The sequence below is a fragment of the Macrosteles quadrilineatus genome, unplaced genomic scaffold (assembly GCF_028750875.1).
Source record: "Macrosteles quadrilineatus isolate MER2022 unplaced genomic scaffold, UCM_ALF_1.0 Scaffold_8__2_contigs__length_117827958, whole genome shotgun sequence".
NCBI lineage: Eukaryota > Metazoa > Arthropoda > Insecta > Hemiptera > Cicadellidae > Macrosteles > Macrosteles quadrilineatus.
Window position 1 is genome coordinate 59,102,655 of NW_026542601.1, and position 19,579 is coordinate 59,122,233.

Here is a 19,579-nt window from a genome sequence, read left to right on the forward strand (position 1 = left end):
TGTTTTTTTAATCTCTTTAAAAAGGTCTAGAGAGAAATTGGGAAGTTTTGTGTTTTGAGGGTCAAAAATAAAAAAACAATTTTTTACCATAAAAACCCCCTTAAAACCCCGTTCCCATGGTTCGATTATGCTGGTTCGCGAACTCATTCAAGTTTATCCTGCCTTAAACCTTTAAAACAAATCATTGTTTCTTTAAATTATTCCTTCACATAACCTTAAAGTTTTAGTTCAAAATAGTGTAAAAATAGTGGTCGAGTGGATTTGCAGCTCTATTATCTCGAGCCAGCAAAACCTCATTTTCGGCACTAGGCACGAAATATACTACTGTATTCCATTTGATTTAAAATGCGAATGATCTGTATACTTTACCGCGTTGGAAGCCACAGCTGTTTCAATTGGTGATCGATAAAGTGTTAAATAAAAAAAAAAAAATGTAAACCGAATGCAAACCATGTTAACGGTTAGGGCTGAGTCACCGTCTGTTGGATACAAGGACGGAGCCAGTTGCTGTTTGGACTGAAAGCGTTTCTGTGTCGGTTATTAGAGCTAATGTACGAAAACAGCGGATCTCCTCTGGTCGGCATTGCTCATTGTGCAGGGTTGCTTCCGGGGTTTATAAAAACATGGCAAAATGTAATTGAAAACCAGATTTTGTAACATACTGTGTAAATACGAGATTTTCACTACACTGCACTGGCACTACACTCCGTCAGTAGACGAGTTTCGTAACACACTCTACTGTATACTGTTTGTAGACAATGCAATCATATAATACTCTTAACCGTAACATGCACCGTTTAGCGGATTTTTACCCCCAGAGCAAAACTGACGTCACAGTCAATTGGGGCAATATTTAGATTCCATGCTATCTATACTTGTTTAAATATTTTTCGATTATTTTCCCTCTTGTAAACAATATATTGGGTTCAGCATTATAACGTTGGTGTACTGATCGTACGCGATCCTTATTAGGTAGTACTCAGGCAAACGTTTTAAGTATAAGATCGTCTGCTGAAGTCGAATTGAATTATATCATTATTTGCGTCGCTGGTTCGTTTTTTTACTTTTGTCGAGAAGGTTCGATTTAAATCTCGACAATGCCAAAAGTCTTGATAAGTGGCATGAATATTAGAACAAAAACTGTATGAATACTTAAACATAAGCAAATTACGCCACTGCTACGAATCTTTGTTCGTCACTCCCAGTGACGTCATTTGTTTATTTTCATTATCCATACCGTATCTGTTTCAGTATGCGTTATATGTAGTAATCGTGCAATCCGGTAGTTACAAACCCTTCTATTCAGAAGGACAACATAATCTTACTATGATTCTAAGATCCGTTTAGGTATGTATCACAGTTCTCTCCCGAATAGCATTGGATAGGCCTAGTTCATTTGTTATTAGATCGTAAGATTACTAACGATTTAAAGCCGTTGCGCAGTTCAGGATAATGGCTGCAAGATTGTTTGATGTTGTGTAGGCGTCGACGTTATCGCCATGTGGAGCCTATTCACCGGAATTGATTGGTTTTGAGCTGCCGTTATAGGTTATCTTCCGATCAACTGAACTCTGCGATGGAAACAAGTTGCAATTTTCTCGGTGGAGATTTTACATGCTGGTAATTTCAATCATACCACGGTTATAAGCGAGTGTTCTAACTGATTTTGACATACGTTTGTTCCTCTTTACTTTTGAAACGATCGAATACCAAACAGGATGCAAAAACGTAAGCCATAAGTTCACCTTGTCACATATTGTATAAGCGTCGCAACTGTGGTAGTGCGGAAACAAGGCGTATGGAGATACTGTACTAGCGAACGAAAATATGAGTGAGGAATAAACACGTATACGTGTATACAATATTAAGAACAAAACACGGTATGCGAAGTAATTGCTCTATCATTTTGGAGGGTAATAGTGTAAAAGAAAGTAAATATAGATTTAAAGATCTTTTCATTTGAGTCGTATTATTTGATTCAGAAAATCGAGACTAAATAAAAATCAGAAGATGTCGGAAGATTTTTAATGGGCAGGCTTCGAAACTATAGCCACCTGAGTCACGGACGATTGTATGGAATAATTACTGTACCAAACACAATCCACATTACCTGTTAATTATTGTCACTTTATACAGTCGTGCTACGTGAATCAAACTGATTAATATACTGACTACAATATTCATAACCGCCCAAGTAATATGATCTCTCAAACTCATGTTAATGTTGTTCATGAATATCATGTCTTACTGAAGGTAAGTGTGCAATGTAATTAAAATGAATAACTATGCAAACTATAGTTCTTGAAGTAGTAATGTGATATCTTTTTGAAGGCAGGTGTGCCACGTAACTAAACTTAACGAGTCATGAGTGTGCATAATACAATCCACATCTCCAAGTAATATCACTTTCGAAGAAAGATTTATCAATTACCTAGTAACATAATCCTTATTGAAGGCAGGTGAGCACGTAACTCAAAGTAATTACAAGTGATTGTGTGAGGTAATTAATTACACTCGACGCGAAGGTCTGGCTTAATAATGTTTGTATTGTGCGGCGATATCGTCTGATGCAACATCCAATCAGTCTGTGAATGAGTCGTTAGATTGTCGGACAGTCTGTTATTTGGACGCTTCTCGCTCCTCACAAACTCTGCCTGTTTACCTTTCATTAATGGAATCGGCAGATCCACAGCACGGAGAAGGTTTTCATTTACAGCTTTAATCATCAGTTATCCGCCAGATTGTAAGTGGAGTTGTTTGCTGTCGTTGAGCGTTGTAAGTCTAGGCTCCTATGGACTTGTTTGATGTTTGTATTTCATCCTAACGTGTAGCCGGAGGGGGATTAAAGGTGATGAACTTTTGGGGGTGACGGGTATATTGGTGGGAATTCGGGTAATCAGAAGGGAATAAACAGGGTAACGCTAATAGGTTAGGAATAGCTGTTTCTGGACCAAACTAAGTTTTAGCGTCACAAAGCAGCGTTTTTTGTGTCGCTATGCGTCACAAACGTGAACATACTTTCATTGTTGTGTTGGCTCTGTTCTTTTCTGTGTCATAACGTGATCCGGCTCTAGTGGTTTAGGTTGATGAGCTATGTTTTGTTAGAAAGTAGTTTTTAGAGTCCATACTATCAAACACGGGGGATACAAAATAATAACTTGTGGTAAGGGTATAAAAAAATTAAATTCGGTTTGTGAGCAAAAGGGACTTTACATGCCTTCTGTGTGGGCATTTCTAAACATTTTATCCCCTTTTTACAAAGACGTTTACAGTTTCCTGATGAGAGAGGATATTTTGTGGCTCCAATAGCTCCATCAAAAGTCACTGGTTTTATAATTCTAAAATATTACACAATTATAAGGCTCGTAAGGTTTAAACTATGAATAGACAGTCTATTACAAATTGAAGAATAAGATAAAATATTACCTCATCCCTGCTTGTTCATTTAATTTACCATTTATTTTCACCGTCCATGAAATTCCAACAGGTATGAATGAAGGTCCTGTGTTTGAAGTTCATTGTTGATGATAAAATTGTTTTTTTAACATTGTGATGAAGAATTCCCGCAATACACCTTTAAAAACCAGGTAGCCTATGAAGATCCTGTAATATCACGAAATACTGCACCGGGAGTCTTGACAGTAAACACATCATAGGTGCTGCATACATTAGATAGCGTTGAAAAATATGTGACAGCTGCTTGCAAGTGGTTTCGGCACAAAATGATAGTTAAATTAGCTAGTGTAAACTCCATTAAGTCAAAGAATTATACCGTAAAAAGTTCTGTCTAAGGGCCACAAAAGTAAATTTCAATTTTCACCAATCGTTTTGAATAGACAACTCAGATTAACTATAATGATGCTGTAAACTTTCTCAGAAAAGTGTTCCAACGTATCATGTTGCTGTTAACGATACTCCCCGTTCCACCCTTACTTGGCCCTATTCCATTGTAGAGATGTTGTCTTTATGAACAGGTCGTCAGGGAAATGAGCCGTCCCACTTTTCTTGCCCCCCTCCCCCCCCCCCCTGTCATGTAATGATACCTCATTATCTGTGTTGTTTCATTAAGTGAGACTCGGCGGCGTTAAAAAGTTATCGTTGATAACGAGATGTGTCGTTACAAGAGAACTGTCGCTTGACGCTTGGTACGTTGTGGTGTTAATGGTAGCGGTGGGCTGTTAAATGAATTAATTACCCTCTAAGTTTGTGGATTTGGTAGTGTAGTAAAATTTTACAAACCGTCGAGTTTTGTAATGGATACCATTGATGAGAAATGAATATCGGTATATCGCTCTTTGATAAAATTAGTAACATGTTCTCTTCGTCAACAGGGAACGGATAATTCTTAGACATTTCTAAATATTATAAATGGTTGTATTGTTAAATCTTAAGTAAGTTTCTTTCCAATTTGTTCTAATCGAGAATTGCTTGTTTCAGGTATTGTCTTTGATTATCTAGTTACATCCCAATGTTAAAAGTGTGAGTACCTATATATTTTTATCTATGGTTGGTAGAAGTGGGTTTAAATAGGGAAATATTTTGGCTAATTCCTGAAAATGAAAAAGTACCATGTACCAAATTGGCAAGTTAAAGCGACATTGTTCACGTTTTATATTAATAACAGAAATCATGAGTTGTTTAAGTGCAGTATTAAATGCTAATTACCTGAAGCAAAAGAATTTCCCCACTCTTGAGGTTATGCAATATACATGTTCGTTAGGGAAACAATATGATTTTATTGGATAGACAATGGATATAGACACATATTTGATTTAATACCTGAGTATTACTATTGTTTGGTTTGTTTTCAATATCTCCTTACTACGAGTCTTAGGAAACCAATCTTTTAAAAGACAAAATTGCCCCTTGTCTCTCAAGTTCCATTCCTGGCCACGTGAAAATCTACAATCAAAAACTTAATTAGTGATAAAACATTATGTTCATCTCCGGAAGGAGGCAGATAATTAGTCTGTTACATGAAGAACCTTTTCCTAATCAGAGCCAGGTCTTCACCGATGCCCATATTAGGTCGCGCTCAGCTGTTAACGATACTGCAACAATGTAAATACGGAGCAGCTGACATAATCGCGATGGCTGCGGTTATCGCGGGTAAATGCTCCGAAGTGGCGCGCCGCCGTGGGAACTGTGCATGCGCGTAGCACTGGTACACGATAATGGCCGTTTACGTACTAGATTGTTATCGTTAAGATTATATGTGTTTATTGTGTGATGTTTTTTTTCTGCGATGTCGTATTTGGTTTTATGTTACAGTATTTGCATTTCTAACTAGTGATTACACTCAAGCTCTGACAGCCTAAAAAATAAAAGTGTATAGTAAATACTGTAGGGTCCAAAGTAAATATTTTCAAAATTTAGTCGTCGTTTACTGCTTTAAAACATTCCGGCATATTATGAGTTTTAAAAGCTTGACGTATAGACCTTGTCAACCCGCCAGAGATATCATCACCGTATCATTATCAGTTCAGTGTAGTGTTAGTGTACAGTAGTATGTTGTGTATGTAGTGTACAGTGTAGTTAGTATACAGCACAACACCTCCCAACGCCTTCGTGTTGCTCGCTGCCAGCTTGTCAACGTGCCAGAGATATCATTACCGTATCATTATCAGTTCAGTGAAGTGTAGTGTACAGTAGTATGCTGTGTATGTAGTGTACAGTGTAGTCAGTGTACAGCACAACACCACCCAACGCCTTCGTGTTGCTCGCTGCCAGCTTGTCAACGTGCCAGAGATATCATTACCGTATCATTATCAGTTCAGTGTAGTGTACAGTAGCAAGTTGTGTATGTAGTGTAGAGTGTAGTTAGTGTACAGCACAACACCTCCCAACGCCTTCGTGTTGCTCGCTGCCAGCTTGTCAACGTGCCAGAGATATCATTACCGTATCATTATCAGTTCAGTGTAGTGTACAGTAGTATGCTGTGTATGTAGTGTACAGTGTAGTCAGTGTACAGCACAACACCACCCAACGCCTTCGTGTTGCTCGCTGCCACCTTGTCAACGTGCCAGAGATATCATTACCGTATCATTATCAGTTCAGTGTAGTGTACAGTAGCAAGTTGTGTATGTAGTGTAGAGTGTAGTTAGTGTACAGCACAACACCTCCCAACGCCTTCGTGTTGCTCGCTGCCAGCTTGTCAACGTGCCAGAGATATCATTACCGTATCATTATCAGTTCAGTGTAGTGTACAGTAGTATGCTGTGTATGTAGTGTACAGTGTAGTCAGTGTACAGCACAACACCACCCAACGCCTTCGTGTTGCTCGCTGCCAGCTTGTCAACGTGCCAGAGATATCATTACCGTATCATTATCAGTTCAGTGTAGTGTAGTGTACGGTAGTATGTTGTGTATGTAGTGTACAGTGTAGTTAGTGTACAGCACAACACCTCCCAACGCCTTCGTGTTGCTCGCTGCCAGCTTGTCAACGTGCCAGAGATATCATTACCGTATCATTATCAGTTCAGTGTAGTGTAGTGTACAGTAGTATGCTGTGTATGTAGTGTACACAGTGTAGTTAGTGTACAGCACAACTACTCCCAACGCCTTCGTGTTGCTCGCTGCCAGCTTGTCAACGTGCCAGAGATATCATTACCGTATCATTAGCAGTTCATCTACTTTATTAATGCCCCTTCTAGCGTTCTAGCATATTCGCTTCGCTTTGTTTTGATCATGTCTATCGCCATTTGCCTTTATTTTTTAATAACGTTACCACAGTTTCTTCACAATACTTTCGCAAATAGGATAACATCTTTAACCACTCTTTAGAATTTTTTTTCTCTACAATATAAATGTGTGCTTCAATGACTGTCCGATCGTACCAATTATACCCCTAAGGAGTGGCCTTTTATTTCTAGACTCAGTGTAATTGTTGTAATTGTAAGGTTTGCTCAGTTCTTAGAAAGGGTTATAATATAGCAACGCAGCAGTTAAAAAATATGTTTTACCATAGGACGGTTAACCTATTTGTTGATAGAAATGGAAATATGTTCAGATATAAAAAAAATGTTATTGAGAATATTTTGATGACATCTGCAATAATCTTGAGCTCACTCATATAAAGATAGTTGTATGATTTGAAAGCGTTGACAAATGTTCTATCTAACGAGCTGCCACCTGGGATTGATGGACGACAGGCTGTGTGTGCGTGTATCTGTGTGGCGATCTCGGTGACGAATTGCCAACTTATCTCAATGGTTTGCTAAAATATATACGCCTCGAATCAAAGATCGGTATATCGCCACTTACCAGCATACAATTAGAATTCACCTGCAAATGTTTCGGCACGTCGAGATATATGGTTGTTTTGATAAAAACCAAATTAGAAATGAAATTTCCAAACGGACGAATACTTTTATGTTACTAGAAGAAATAGACAAAACGTGTTAATAGCCCAATGTCAGGGTCTCGACCAATAAAAAGAATGGAAATAGAGAAAGGAACGAGTTCGTTTTGTGACAAGCTTCCTAACGGCCCTGGCTTGGAACCAAAAACACTCAACGGAGAAAATTGTGTTTGTTTCGATAATTGTATTTATGCGATCTTCTTCTTTCCCCTAACAACTTTTCCATCTTCATTTGTATTATTAAATTATTGTATGATAGGAAATACATTTGTATGTTGTATGATTCTTTGGTGGAAAGTAGATTTGGAACCAATCTAACCTGCGTTCTGCCATCTAAAGCTGGAACAGACAGTTGGAATGATTGTGGTTGTGTAGCTGTAGTATTACAGCCATTGCTAAGTCAAAATCGCAAGTAATTGAAACTAACTCAAACTGGCAATTCAACTCAAACAAAGGTTTTGTTCGGCGCATGTCAAGCTTCTCTCCGCCAAGTACTGTATTAGGTCAGATTCGCAGATTTCGAGAACAAACGGTATTCCAACTCCTATACCCAATATCATGAACAACCAGTAGTTTAACTATTACTAACAGAACATGGAGCTGCCAGTATTGAAGGTTTTGTTTGTTGCATGTCAGTCTTCTCATTAGCCCTTTCCTTCATTAAGACTTGACTATGACTAGATGGCAGATAAAGTTAATGTTCCCTAACTGTACTTCGCTAATTGTGAACCACTCCGGATATAGCATAATTGTTACCTCGGTCCTCCTACTCATCGTTATCAATTATAATTTAACTTACGAAGAGCTGCAGGAACTAATTTAGTAACTACTAGTTCGTTAGTTATATTTGGAGTAAAGTAATAATATAATGTAGACATTAATCAAAAGAACGAAACTTTGGTTTCCTGAACAAGAGAGTCGATTTATTGTTTGTCTTCTTCGAATATGTGGAGATGACGTAATGCGAAATGACTAATACAACCTAATATTAACGCAGACCGAAACGTTACTTTCTAATTCCTTCGGAGGCAAATAATTATATTATTTGGTGCAACGTTTTTGAAATTTATAAGTAATAGATTTAATGCGACAGGAAAGGAATTTAGAGAATGTTTGAGCTACAACAAAAACGTGTACAACTCAATAAAAAGTTGTCTAATCGTCCAGAATTGGACCCATAATAATGACCAGTACTATGGTTATAAATCAGTCCATTGCTTATAAAAGATACTGTACAAATCCGCCTTAAATTGTAGAGTATGTTGAAAATATTACAGGGATAAGGGAGTGCGGTAAAAGGTTTTCGTTGTTGAGTTTTACAAAACGCAACGCTAAATATAGCAAGCTGTTTGTTGCGACGTCATACAGCTGAAATATTCATGAACACTTTCATTTTACGTTTCACATAAACTATAATTTATCCTTTTTGAAAATGTATCTTCACTAAATGGATAATATTTAATAGACATGATAAAAGTATTTAAATTTAAACTCGGCACTTGCACGAACTAATACATGAAATGGTCTTTTTACAACTTTAATTTTTTCACATTCTTAGTTTCTCAGATATTTCACCTAAATGGTGTTATGTTAAAGTTGTAGTCTTTAGGTCAGGACCCAATGTAATTTTTTAATGAAGTTAGTTTCCAAATGCTCAAAAGTTCTCGTTGTTTTTAGACTAATTGTTAAGCTCGACAATAATATAGCTATTATTGTTTATTGATTAACCAAACCCGGGTATTTTTCGAAGTCCCCGTGCTCTAACAATGGCCTACGGATTTTTAGCCAATAAATCTTATCGGGAGAGCTTCATAATTTTTTATGCATGATAACTTACTTTTCACCTGGTTTACCTGATTTCTCATAAACGACTGTCTGGACTGTAATACGACAGTTATTGCTCGGTCGTACGCTGCCCCTGCCACACGGGAAAGGTCAGTTGTGCCGTAGGCTGCCTCAGACGCAATCTCTAATCAGCCTAGACAGCGCCCGCGGCCCGCCGAGTAGTGACCTTTCACCTCCACACTAAGCAGTAGTCGTGATCGTTATAACTGTAATGGGCTACAAAGAAAAATAATTGCACTGTAGGACTAATTTGGTGTTTAACGATGAACGACGGAGTCTTGTTGAATTTTGCGCTGGACGTGATTCCATACCTTTGGCCGAAGCCCGCTTTCGCACACCAGCTGGATACTGTGAAAGCTTTTCTTTGCTAACCTTTTTTGCAGTTTGCCTTGCTGTCCCAGCTACGACGTAATCATTTATTCAACCCTAATTTTACCATTATAAAGCTAATACAGTAAATGCAAAATATATTGGTCTAAGATAATACAATTTCTATTGAACTCCCGTTGCATTAAACCTGCGTAAAATACCAATAGAAAGAAACATCAACAAGTGACAGTTGTAAAAAATATGAAAGATAAATATGAAAATAGCTGTAACAACAAATATACTTAATAGAACCAGGCTTAAAATAGATGGAATGCGCAGAGGTAATTGGATAATAGTTTATTGCGAGCACAGAAAAAAAGCTGTATTGACGATGTTTTGTCAACATTATTATCTATCTCTATAAATAAAAATTAGAGTTTTGTCTGTACATTGCTCAGAATTATCTATTTTTTGTTATTTTTACTTTTTTTACATTAAATAAACCGAAACCAGTCTTGTCTTAATTTCTGTCTGTATGTCGCGTCCCAGAAGCTATTTTACGCGGCCTTTTCCAAAAAACGAGGGTACCGATCAGGATTGTAATATTTTAATTGTATTCACAGGATTGGTGAGAGTGTCTTTAATATGCCCTCACTATTTTGGAAATAAAATAACGGGTGATCAAAAACCAATTTGGTGCGATTTTTGTTTTAAGTTTAAGTTTTCTCCATGTGTTTACTAAATACGTCATTTATGAAATTCCAATCATCTGTTATAGAATACGTCATCTATGAAATTACGAACAGCGGTTTGGATAAAGATTCTTTTTTCTAGCTGTCACTGATATGTTTACACTAAATGTTGTTTACGAATACTGTGGAACTATTTCCGATCACGTTTGTAAGCAAATCCAAAACCAAGTGAGATTACAGTAATAACTGTGTGGATTACTAAACGGGTTTGATTGATTGCAAGTACAATAATATCTAACTTTAAATTAAATTAAACACACAGTGGTTTGCAAGCGTATCTGGAAAACTGCACACTTGATGGGCAATCCATCTGTTTATCTGAATGGGCACACAGCTAGTTCAATATAAAACTTTAAGTTACTCACAGTTTACGGAAACTTTATACTTACTTTTAGCGAATTTCCCTATAGGGAAGTAGCTATTACTGTAGGTGGCACGGTAAGACCTAGAGCCAGGACTGATTTACTTTTTCATTTTTATGTCCCCAGAGGCCAAAAACGCTATTCGTTGAAATTTTTACATATTGAAGACATTTGGTTTAAAGGTGAGATAAACTTTAATGAGTTCGCGAAACGGCATGATCGAACCATGGGAACGGGGATTTATGGGGAGTTTTATGGGGTTAAAATTGGTTTTTGTAATATTTGACAATTCCAATTTTTTTCTAGACCTTATTAAAGAGCCTAAAAAAGCAAACAATTTAGTATATAAAAGTGTTTTTATACGGTTGGTAACTGAGAAAATTCAAAAAATTGTAAATGAAAAATCGCCATGTTATTCTTATGGAGAACATTGTAAAATGTTGTATTTTGCTTTATTATGTATATATTTTGATCAAACTTGGCAAATTTATTTATTTTATATTAAGCTATTAATATTTTACTAAAAAAACACACTTTATTGGTTTCCTTGGGGCAGCAAACCTAGGTACTCGTTAAACCTAATGTTATTTAAATAGATTTAATTGTAAATCAATTAAGACCGATTGAAATTCGCTTAGCCGGCAGGTTTGCTGCGGCGGGGGTATTTGTAGGCCTATATCAATCAGTGTAACATTCCTGTAAGTTAACCGTGGCAAAGACCGAGAGCAACTATTGACAAATCAGATTGAGTTTGACATTCGAATCATTTACGATTTGGTTCCCCTGAAATCAGGTCACATCGTCCGCTTGTACGTTGTCTTGTGCCTCCATCTATTCTGTCTCCATTTAAATTATTATATATACATATATATTAAATTATTTCTATTATTTGTCAAAGGTTATCATCCAATTTCCCTCGTCCGTTCACTCCTCTATTTTATTATTTTTTTTTACTTTGAAGAACCCCCTGTATCTAAAATGCAATTTAACGATGTTATCAATGTTTCAATTGCGAATTCTCTACTTAAAAACTAATTATTAATTCCTACATATGATTTTGCAACTGTTTCTATATTTCCCACACGCGTATGTCTTGCGAGATCAACACCATATGACACTAAAAATATTCCAAGGGTCATTGATAGTGAGTGACAAATTGCCATAATTTTGTGTTGATTTGAATTTATATATGCCTAGACATTTCCCAAAATCCCAAAAATATAATTGCTACCAATTTGCAAAATGTATGTAAATAGTATAAAAGATAAATGTACAGTGTGTAAATTATATATTTAATTATGTTTTGAATGAATTATCTTTAATGTAAGACCTATAAGTTCGAGAAATTTTAAAGAAATAAATTACGGAACGACCACTATTTTAGTTAAAGAGCTAAAAAAAAGGGAAATAATTATTATATTCGCTAAGGATAGTAAATCAAATTATAAGTGGTAAAATCTCGTTGTGATACAGTTTATAATTGTTAATTTCTACTTAGTTTTATGTATGGTAATTGACTGCAGTATACTACAGTTATATCTTGCAAGAAAATGAACAAGGATACACAAATTGCTAAAGTTTAGTTGAACTTTCTACAAAGATAACACATCGTTGTGGGTTTATTGTACCGCCATATCTCTGTGTCTAAAGGGTTCACTTAAATGATACGTATGTTCTGGTTTATGGTGGTTTTACTGTCCTTGCTTTCACAAAAGATGGTTGTCCTTTTACTTTCAATGTTATATGCGTGTTAAGATTTATGTCTCTTTTGTTTTATAAACTGTAACTTCCAATGTTTATTTATGTAAAAATGTGTTAATAGATTGTTAACCTAATTTAATTTCATATTAGATTTTGACATTAAATTGTAAGAATTAAACACGCTTGAGGGTTTAGATCAAATAGTTTTTCTCACTAATGGTTTTATGCGTTTGCCTTTACATTACTTGGCCTTTATACATAAAAGGTTTTGCCACTTATAGATTCTTTTTAAAGCTTATAAATTAATAATTTTTAATAATGTACATAATACCTAACATTATTATTGGGAGTAACATACAATTACGAGTAAATATGGAAATCCAATCTTACAAATGGAAATTTGCTTACTCAGCAGGTTTAGTACGGGGGTATTTGTATCCACAGGTGAGGTGTAATTATGTGGCCCTAACTTCCCCTGTTTTAACAACTTTATATTTCATTCCATTGTCATTAATTAGGAACTTAGTTTGCGGCTGTTTCTACGTAATAGACGATACATCCGCGAAACCCGTCCGTCCCAATTCTGAGAATCGATTAATAATAATTACTTGTATTAATACTGTATTTGTTTGGGAGCATGATAAAACATAAGTATGCATTGAAAGCTATTCATATTCAAGATGCAAAACACATCTCTAATGTATCGTTTAGGAATTATGACAGTGTTAAAAACATTCATATTTACCAAGAATAAAATTCTGTAAACAAACTAAATTTCAATATTCGTCACAGTTTAAAGAACGTATCGGATTAGTCCTTTGTGTGTGTTTCGTATCAGTGCAATGAGAGGGGGGGGGAGGGTGGAGGGTAATCGTTAGTAGGTCAGTCAATAGACCTTGTGCTACTTTAACAACCCCACCCCCACCCACTTACACATACACGCCACCACACTCACTAGGGGATGAATAGGTTCTGCACTGATAAACGTTATCAAGGCTACCTTGAGGGGTTGGTGTCGTAAATATAATCAAGGGTAGTGGGGTAAAATTAGTTTATGGGACAGTTCAGGTTTGACATTGTGTAATTTGTCCAAATCATTACTCCAACTTAATTGTGACGACTTAAATCAATGTTGCTGTCATAAAGTTATTAGTTATTATCACGTAATTTTTTTTGTAATATCCAAGTGTGCTTTTTTAATCAATTTCAATTTTATTTTAATACACTTATTTAAATATTCTTTCCTAGTCTTGATACAATGTTAATACACTGAATACTCAGCTTTTATTGTGTTTACGTCCAAGTGACGTAGTAACATACATAACAATGGTCATTTGGACAATTTTTATGTAAATCTATAGGCCTACAGCATTTTATCATTGTGAAAACTATGATATTGTAACTATTTTACATTTCTAATCAAACTACTTGAAGTCATTTGTTAAATTTTCCCCAGCGTTTTTTATCAGATCAGAAAAATATATTTTTAATAATTTGTACTACACATCTTTAATAGTCTCTATTTATAATTGAATGACAATAGATTTTTATATAATTCCATTCTCTAATCAAACTGACAAAGAACTTGATAAAAGTATATGCGACAAAAGGGTCGTGTGAGGCGGTAGTGACAGTGACAGTTGAGTGCGGTAAAGCAATGTACTGTCCCGTAAGTCAATTAGGCACGGGTAGTTGACATGGTATAACAGTAACGGCTCACAATGAAGCGACACAGCACGGCCTACCAAATACGGCTCTATATAACGTATGAGAGATAACGTATAACATGGCTTGTGTACCCCCTTGAACATTTGAGTTCATGACAGTTTTTCAAAATGTAATACAACTTTTTGCTTCTTTTTCGTTCCAATCCCTTCTTAGCTTTCGTTTTTAGGCACTGTTTGGTTAAAGTTGCTCAGAGTAGTTAAATACTTTATACAAAATCTATAAACGTCAGATTGTACTAGTTTTATAGCTCCACTAGCGTTACAATGGATTTGTATGGTAACGCATTTTCATAACCAGGAAAATGATGTTCCTATAAAGGAATGATGTACTATAAAGGATGTTCCTTTATAGTAGGAAAAAAATTAGGTTGCGCAGGTTAATATATCTGCGTATTGGTGAGTTTTCTCCATTCAAAGATTCCACCATGGTTAATTAATCAACGTTAAAAGTCCAATCGCATAAACACTCGAAGTATATTACGCAATCAGATAATTTATTAAGTCCATCCTTTTTTTGTTCAACATATGCTCATCCAGTATTACTTTCACTAAAGTAAACAAAATTAAAAATTAAAGTGTAGTATCCCAAGATAGTTTCTTAGAATATTTAACTTGAAGTATATAATTTTCACATAGCATGCACACTATAGTTGTTCCCATTATATCTACGTTTAATGCACCGTTGCGCCTGGAAGGGACACACAAGCACACACTGCATCACCAGGATTTACCCATAATCCCACTATGCTGGCCACGAGCTTCCATTAGGGATATAAACTTTACCCAGGCTCTCTCAAACAAGTTTGTCTAATTCAGCTTCCCGCTGTTTCTAGTTTGCTTACTTTCTTCTCTCGTAAGATTATTTTGATTTGATAACCGATGAAAATGTTGTTGTGTGGTGTGTCAGGTAATCAGAGGTTTTCATAAAAAATTAATAAATAATAATATACAACCAATAAGATAAATACTACATTAATTCAGCCCATTTATGTACAGCGTCAAGCCACGACCCTTAAATATTTCTTTTAGTGATTTTGCTCAGCAATTTTGTCTTAGTTTTTGGTTAAGCTATAGTGAAACTGGAATGTTTTAAATTTAAAACTAATTTTGCTGGTAAATCTTACTGCTCTGAAATTTAGACAATAATACGCTAATGTCGCTGAAGTGTAGAATATTTTCTCACTAAACTTTAGGTTAATATCATGTGTAATGTATGTGCCTGTTAACATTATAATCTAAATCGCATTTGTAATCACAGCAAAGCAGGTAACAACAGTTTTATCATAAGTCATAGCATTGAGTCAGCCATCAATAAGGGATATTTTGTCTCTCGGCAATCCAAACCGACTTGAATTGCATCTGGCGCAATGCAGATCCAAACGGCAGTTCATAAAGAACACTTTACACTTTGTAAATTATGTTATGACAAAAAACACTTTTAGGGACTAAAGAAGCTCGTTTTAACCTATTCTTCTATGTTTTCAGTGCTCACTACACTCAAAGCAACAATAGAATCAATAATGTAGATGATTTTCTATTTTGATCACCCTTAGAGATTTATTATTTGCAAAGTATTTATCGTTCTTTTGTGCTTATTTACCCGCCTCGGCTTCACAACGGAGTTTTTCTCACATGTCACTATTTGAAAATAGCATATTTAGACATACTTAAATATGGGAAACTGTGTCTGGCAAATTATAAAGTTGCGGTGTATCCCAATGTTTATATTTATATCAGCAATGACGAATTTAAAGCTAATTTATAATTCATAAAGAAAACTGACAAGAACAAAATTATCTATTAAAACGATTAAGTTTAACTCTCATAGAATACTCCATATAATACTATTGTTTATTCGAAGCCCCTTTCACTGAAACTTTAAAACTGAAATTTTATTTTCTAACCAAAACTATTTTCAGTATACATTTTCATACAGTGCGAGGTCAACATAGACTACTGTATTACAGTGTAGGTTTGTTCGGTTTAAACACAATTAGTCGGCAAAGCATCTCTTACGCTCAGGGGATAAAGTCTATTACTATTGCGCCTTTAAGCCCATTTATCCACTGAGCTCCCTAGATACCAGACTATCTTGTGCATTTCTGCTAGACTGTCTCCCTTAAGTGAAGCTAATTCCATTGTCTCCCGTTGGATGATTATTGCAGTGAAATTGTTTGTCTTGTGGGGTTTAAGAATTAGTTTCCTTTATATCAGTGTTTTTTTAATAATTGGCCGGAGCTGTGTCCAACCTTTATCCAACCTTTATAATTAATATAATTTCAGTACCTAATAGTTATGTAGTTTGACGTATTAAAATTTTTATTCTCAAGGTTCTCTTAATTTTGTGTGACAGCTTTTCCTATGCTTTTGCGGATTTTAATTCTTTACTGAACTTGTATCTAATCATTATACAGTACTTAATTATATGCATGCATCATACGCACACTTATAGAGGTCATACTATTGTTTTATTTTAAGTAAATTCTGTCATAGGTAAGTAATACATACTCAAAATCAATGTACAGTAGAACCTTGATAACAAGACTCTCATGGGGATTATAAAATAAGTCTGTTTATCAAGGTTGACTTCTTATTGAGGTTTGCAATAACATGTGTTTAGAGGTAAAATAAATTCAAGGGGATTTGAAAAATACACTTGTTATCAAGAGTGACTTGTTATCGAGGGTCTTCTTATCGAGGTTCCACTGTAGTAACAGTTTCAGGGAACTCAACAAATAACCATGATATGCATTGCCATATATTTGTATTAAATTGTGAACTAAAAATAGGAGCTGTTTGGCAACCTTAAAGTAACAAATAATGTTTGCTATAGTTTTTCTTGGATTTGTAGGAAAAATTTGCTTGAGATTAAATAATAAAATGTAATAAAATGTAGTCTGAATTAGTTTTTGATTGATTAGGTCTATGTTTTAGAGAATCATTCTGAAATTACCTTGCGAAATCATACGAATTATTTTACTATAGTTTTCGGCACTGGGTTACCGGTGTCACTGTCGATTGTCAGTGTATTTTTCAGTTGTTCATCCTATATTTCACATAATAATATACCGAGTGGTAATTGGCGGAGTATTTTATTATTTCCGTGTATTAGGTTTTAATAATCGTCTTAAAACATAGTTCTATTTCGTTGAACGGTTTTGACGTTTGTCTGAGCCTGTGCAGGATTTAATGGGGTTGATGTTCTTAAATATTTATTTACGATATGTGCTATCCAAACTGGGATTGTTAATTTATTCCTCAATGTTTCAGGTAAGGGTGTCTGCTGTGGAGAGTTATGCTGATTTTGAAAAATCATCTGTGTAAGGATAACTTCAGGTATTTATTGTTGTTGGCGTTTTCACCCTTTGTAATGTGTAATTTATTCTAAACAATTTAGTATTTTGTTTAATTTCATGAAACAACCGAAATGTCTTTCAACTCGAGATGACGTGAAGGAATTTCAATTAAATGCCTTTTGTTCTCAGAGCAATCGCTTGCTTATGTTTGAAGGATATAATTGTTTTATTTATTGTGCTGCAGTATTCTATAATTTTGACTGTTGCTTTAGAAAAATAAATACAGTATGAACCTTGATTAAACAAAACCTGTTTGACAATAACTTTGAACGACTAATTTCTTAACGCAAACAAATCCTTGTGACAAGGGGGCGATAATCATACACCAAAGGGTTTTGTTTTAAAAATGAAGAATTCTCTTGTAAAATGTGGTTTTCTCGAGAAACGTTGCTATTTGCTTAAACAAAATGGATAAAATCACCCAATAATGATGTTAAATAACTAAACAGAAATTACACTTTTCACCTCAATAAACTTATTTCAGTTTCAACTCTTCAACTTTACGCCCTAGTAATGAAATATAATATTTCAGTTTGTGTTCTTACCTTTTTTGTAGATACATTTTTATCAAAATTCGTTCCAAATAAAACAGTACGTGCAGTAAAGTAAGTAATAAACAAATAACTAAGATTTAAAAAGTACTTTCTATTATTACTAGTTTTACTAGCTTCAGGAATGAGAAAATCTTACTAATCTAGTGTAACACAAAACAGAGGACTCTAAATGAGATCGGCTTTACAAGTGAGAACTCAAACTAAAATATCTTTATTTTTGACAGTTGTTACAAACTGCATAATAGCGTCAACAAAATTTCACTTAAACAAATCAAAACAATATTTTCTTATGAATAAAATCTAAAAACTAAAGATCATTGATTTCTTAAAAAGTCTTCAACACTGTAACAACAGCGTAAAAAAGAAGACTCTTAACTCCTTTGCCAAATTTGTCCACATTATTTTTCATCTTAAGGGGAGTAGGCAGTGCATTGAACAGTTGAATGCCATTGTAAAATAAATTATTTAAAAAAAAGCATTTTAGACACTAGCGCATTCTGTGACTGGCTCAACTAGGCCTGTTTTAATTAAAAAAATCTGTGACAGCTGGTCCATAAAGATGGGATATCTACTTCAGTCTCCAATTGTCAACGGTCCGACTTTGTAATTTTGTAAGTCGCATGGCTAACATTCCCTTGAACGGTAACAATTAATTAATCTTGTTGTATATATTCTAGCTCTATTGTGTGCAGAATTTATGTTTTAGATTTTGTTTCTTTTTACGCTATTGGCATTTTTTAACTGTATGGAATGTATGTAAATATCCAAACCATAGGCTTTATTGCCATAGACCCTACATGCAAATAACATCGACTATTTGATATATGGCATCAATTGATAGCTCCTCGTCGAATGGCATCTGAATTCATATCACGTGGGATCAAACCCGCGATCTTAGGATTTAAAAGCCTTCTCAGTAACCACTCGCTATCCAGTCAGTTTAATTGTAATTATTTAAAGCTTTTGGAACACGCTGTATTTTAATTAAACCCACCCGTCGTCCGTTTTCCGACAAGTGGAGGATTGTATGCATAATTCTGCTGCTGAAACTCTGTACAAGCACGTGTTGAGGGATGGTCTCTCCTCATGCGATAGTTGAAGTGTTTCATAATTAACATCAGTCTGCACGCTATTTCTTATGTTTACTTTGCCAGATTAGTTAGAATTTAAATACAGTATATTTAAATCCTGATTAAAAGTAGTTTATTAAGGGCGTGTCATAGAGACAAAAGATTTTTTTTCGATTGAGGTTGGGCTTTGTTGTAGTTTTACAAATATAATTAATTGTATTATTCAATGTACGAATGCACATTTTTATTTGTTTTCTAGCCCCATAAAAAGTCATAACAGTTATTAATTGAAAATAGGTAGTGACTTTCAGCCACCCTGTAATTTGTATTTGTTGAGGTTTTGGAAATGTCTTGCTATAAGAGAAATAATGTATGCAGTCTTTTATTTGTGAAGAACGCGATGATATTGGAAAATTTGTATGATACTCGTAAAATATCAGGGTTGATGTGAGATTGTGTGGTTTAAAATGTAGAACAAGTGTGATACACTGCGTAAAGGAGAGTGGAATAGTGCAGTGGACTAATTATATGAACCAAGAACAA

At 35.0% G+C, this 19,579-nt stretch overlaps 1 protein-coding gene across 3 annotated transcripts in view; it reads left to right on the forward strand.

Annotated features, from left to right (window-relative positions):
* The window catches only part of LOC129001206 (nuclear receptor coactivator 2), a 277,483-nt gene that overhangs the window by 182,360 nt on the left and 75,544 nt on the right, over positions 1–19,579 (forward strand). Inside the window, exon 1 of one of the 3 annotated variants that reach the window (XM_054428421.1) lies at positions 17,338–17,392. The exons of the other annotated variants lie outside the window; for them this stretch is intronic. Coding sequence (XP_054284396.1) covers positions 17,352–17,392 — 41 coding nt within the window. The 5' untranslated portion in view covers positions 17,338–17,351. Of the gene's footprint in view, positions 1–17,337; positions 17,393–19,579 lie in introns of those variants that run through there. 3 annotated transcript variants of the gene reach the window in all.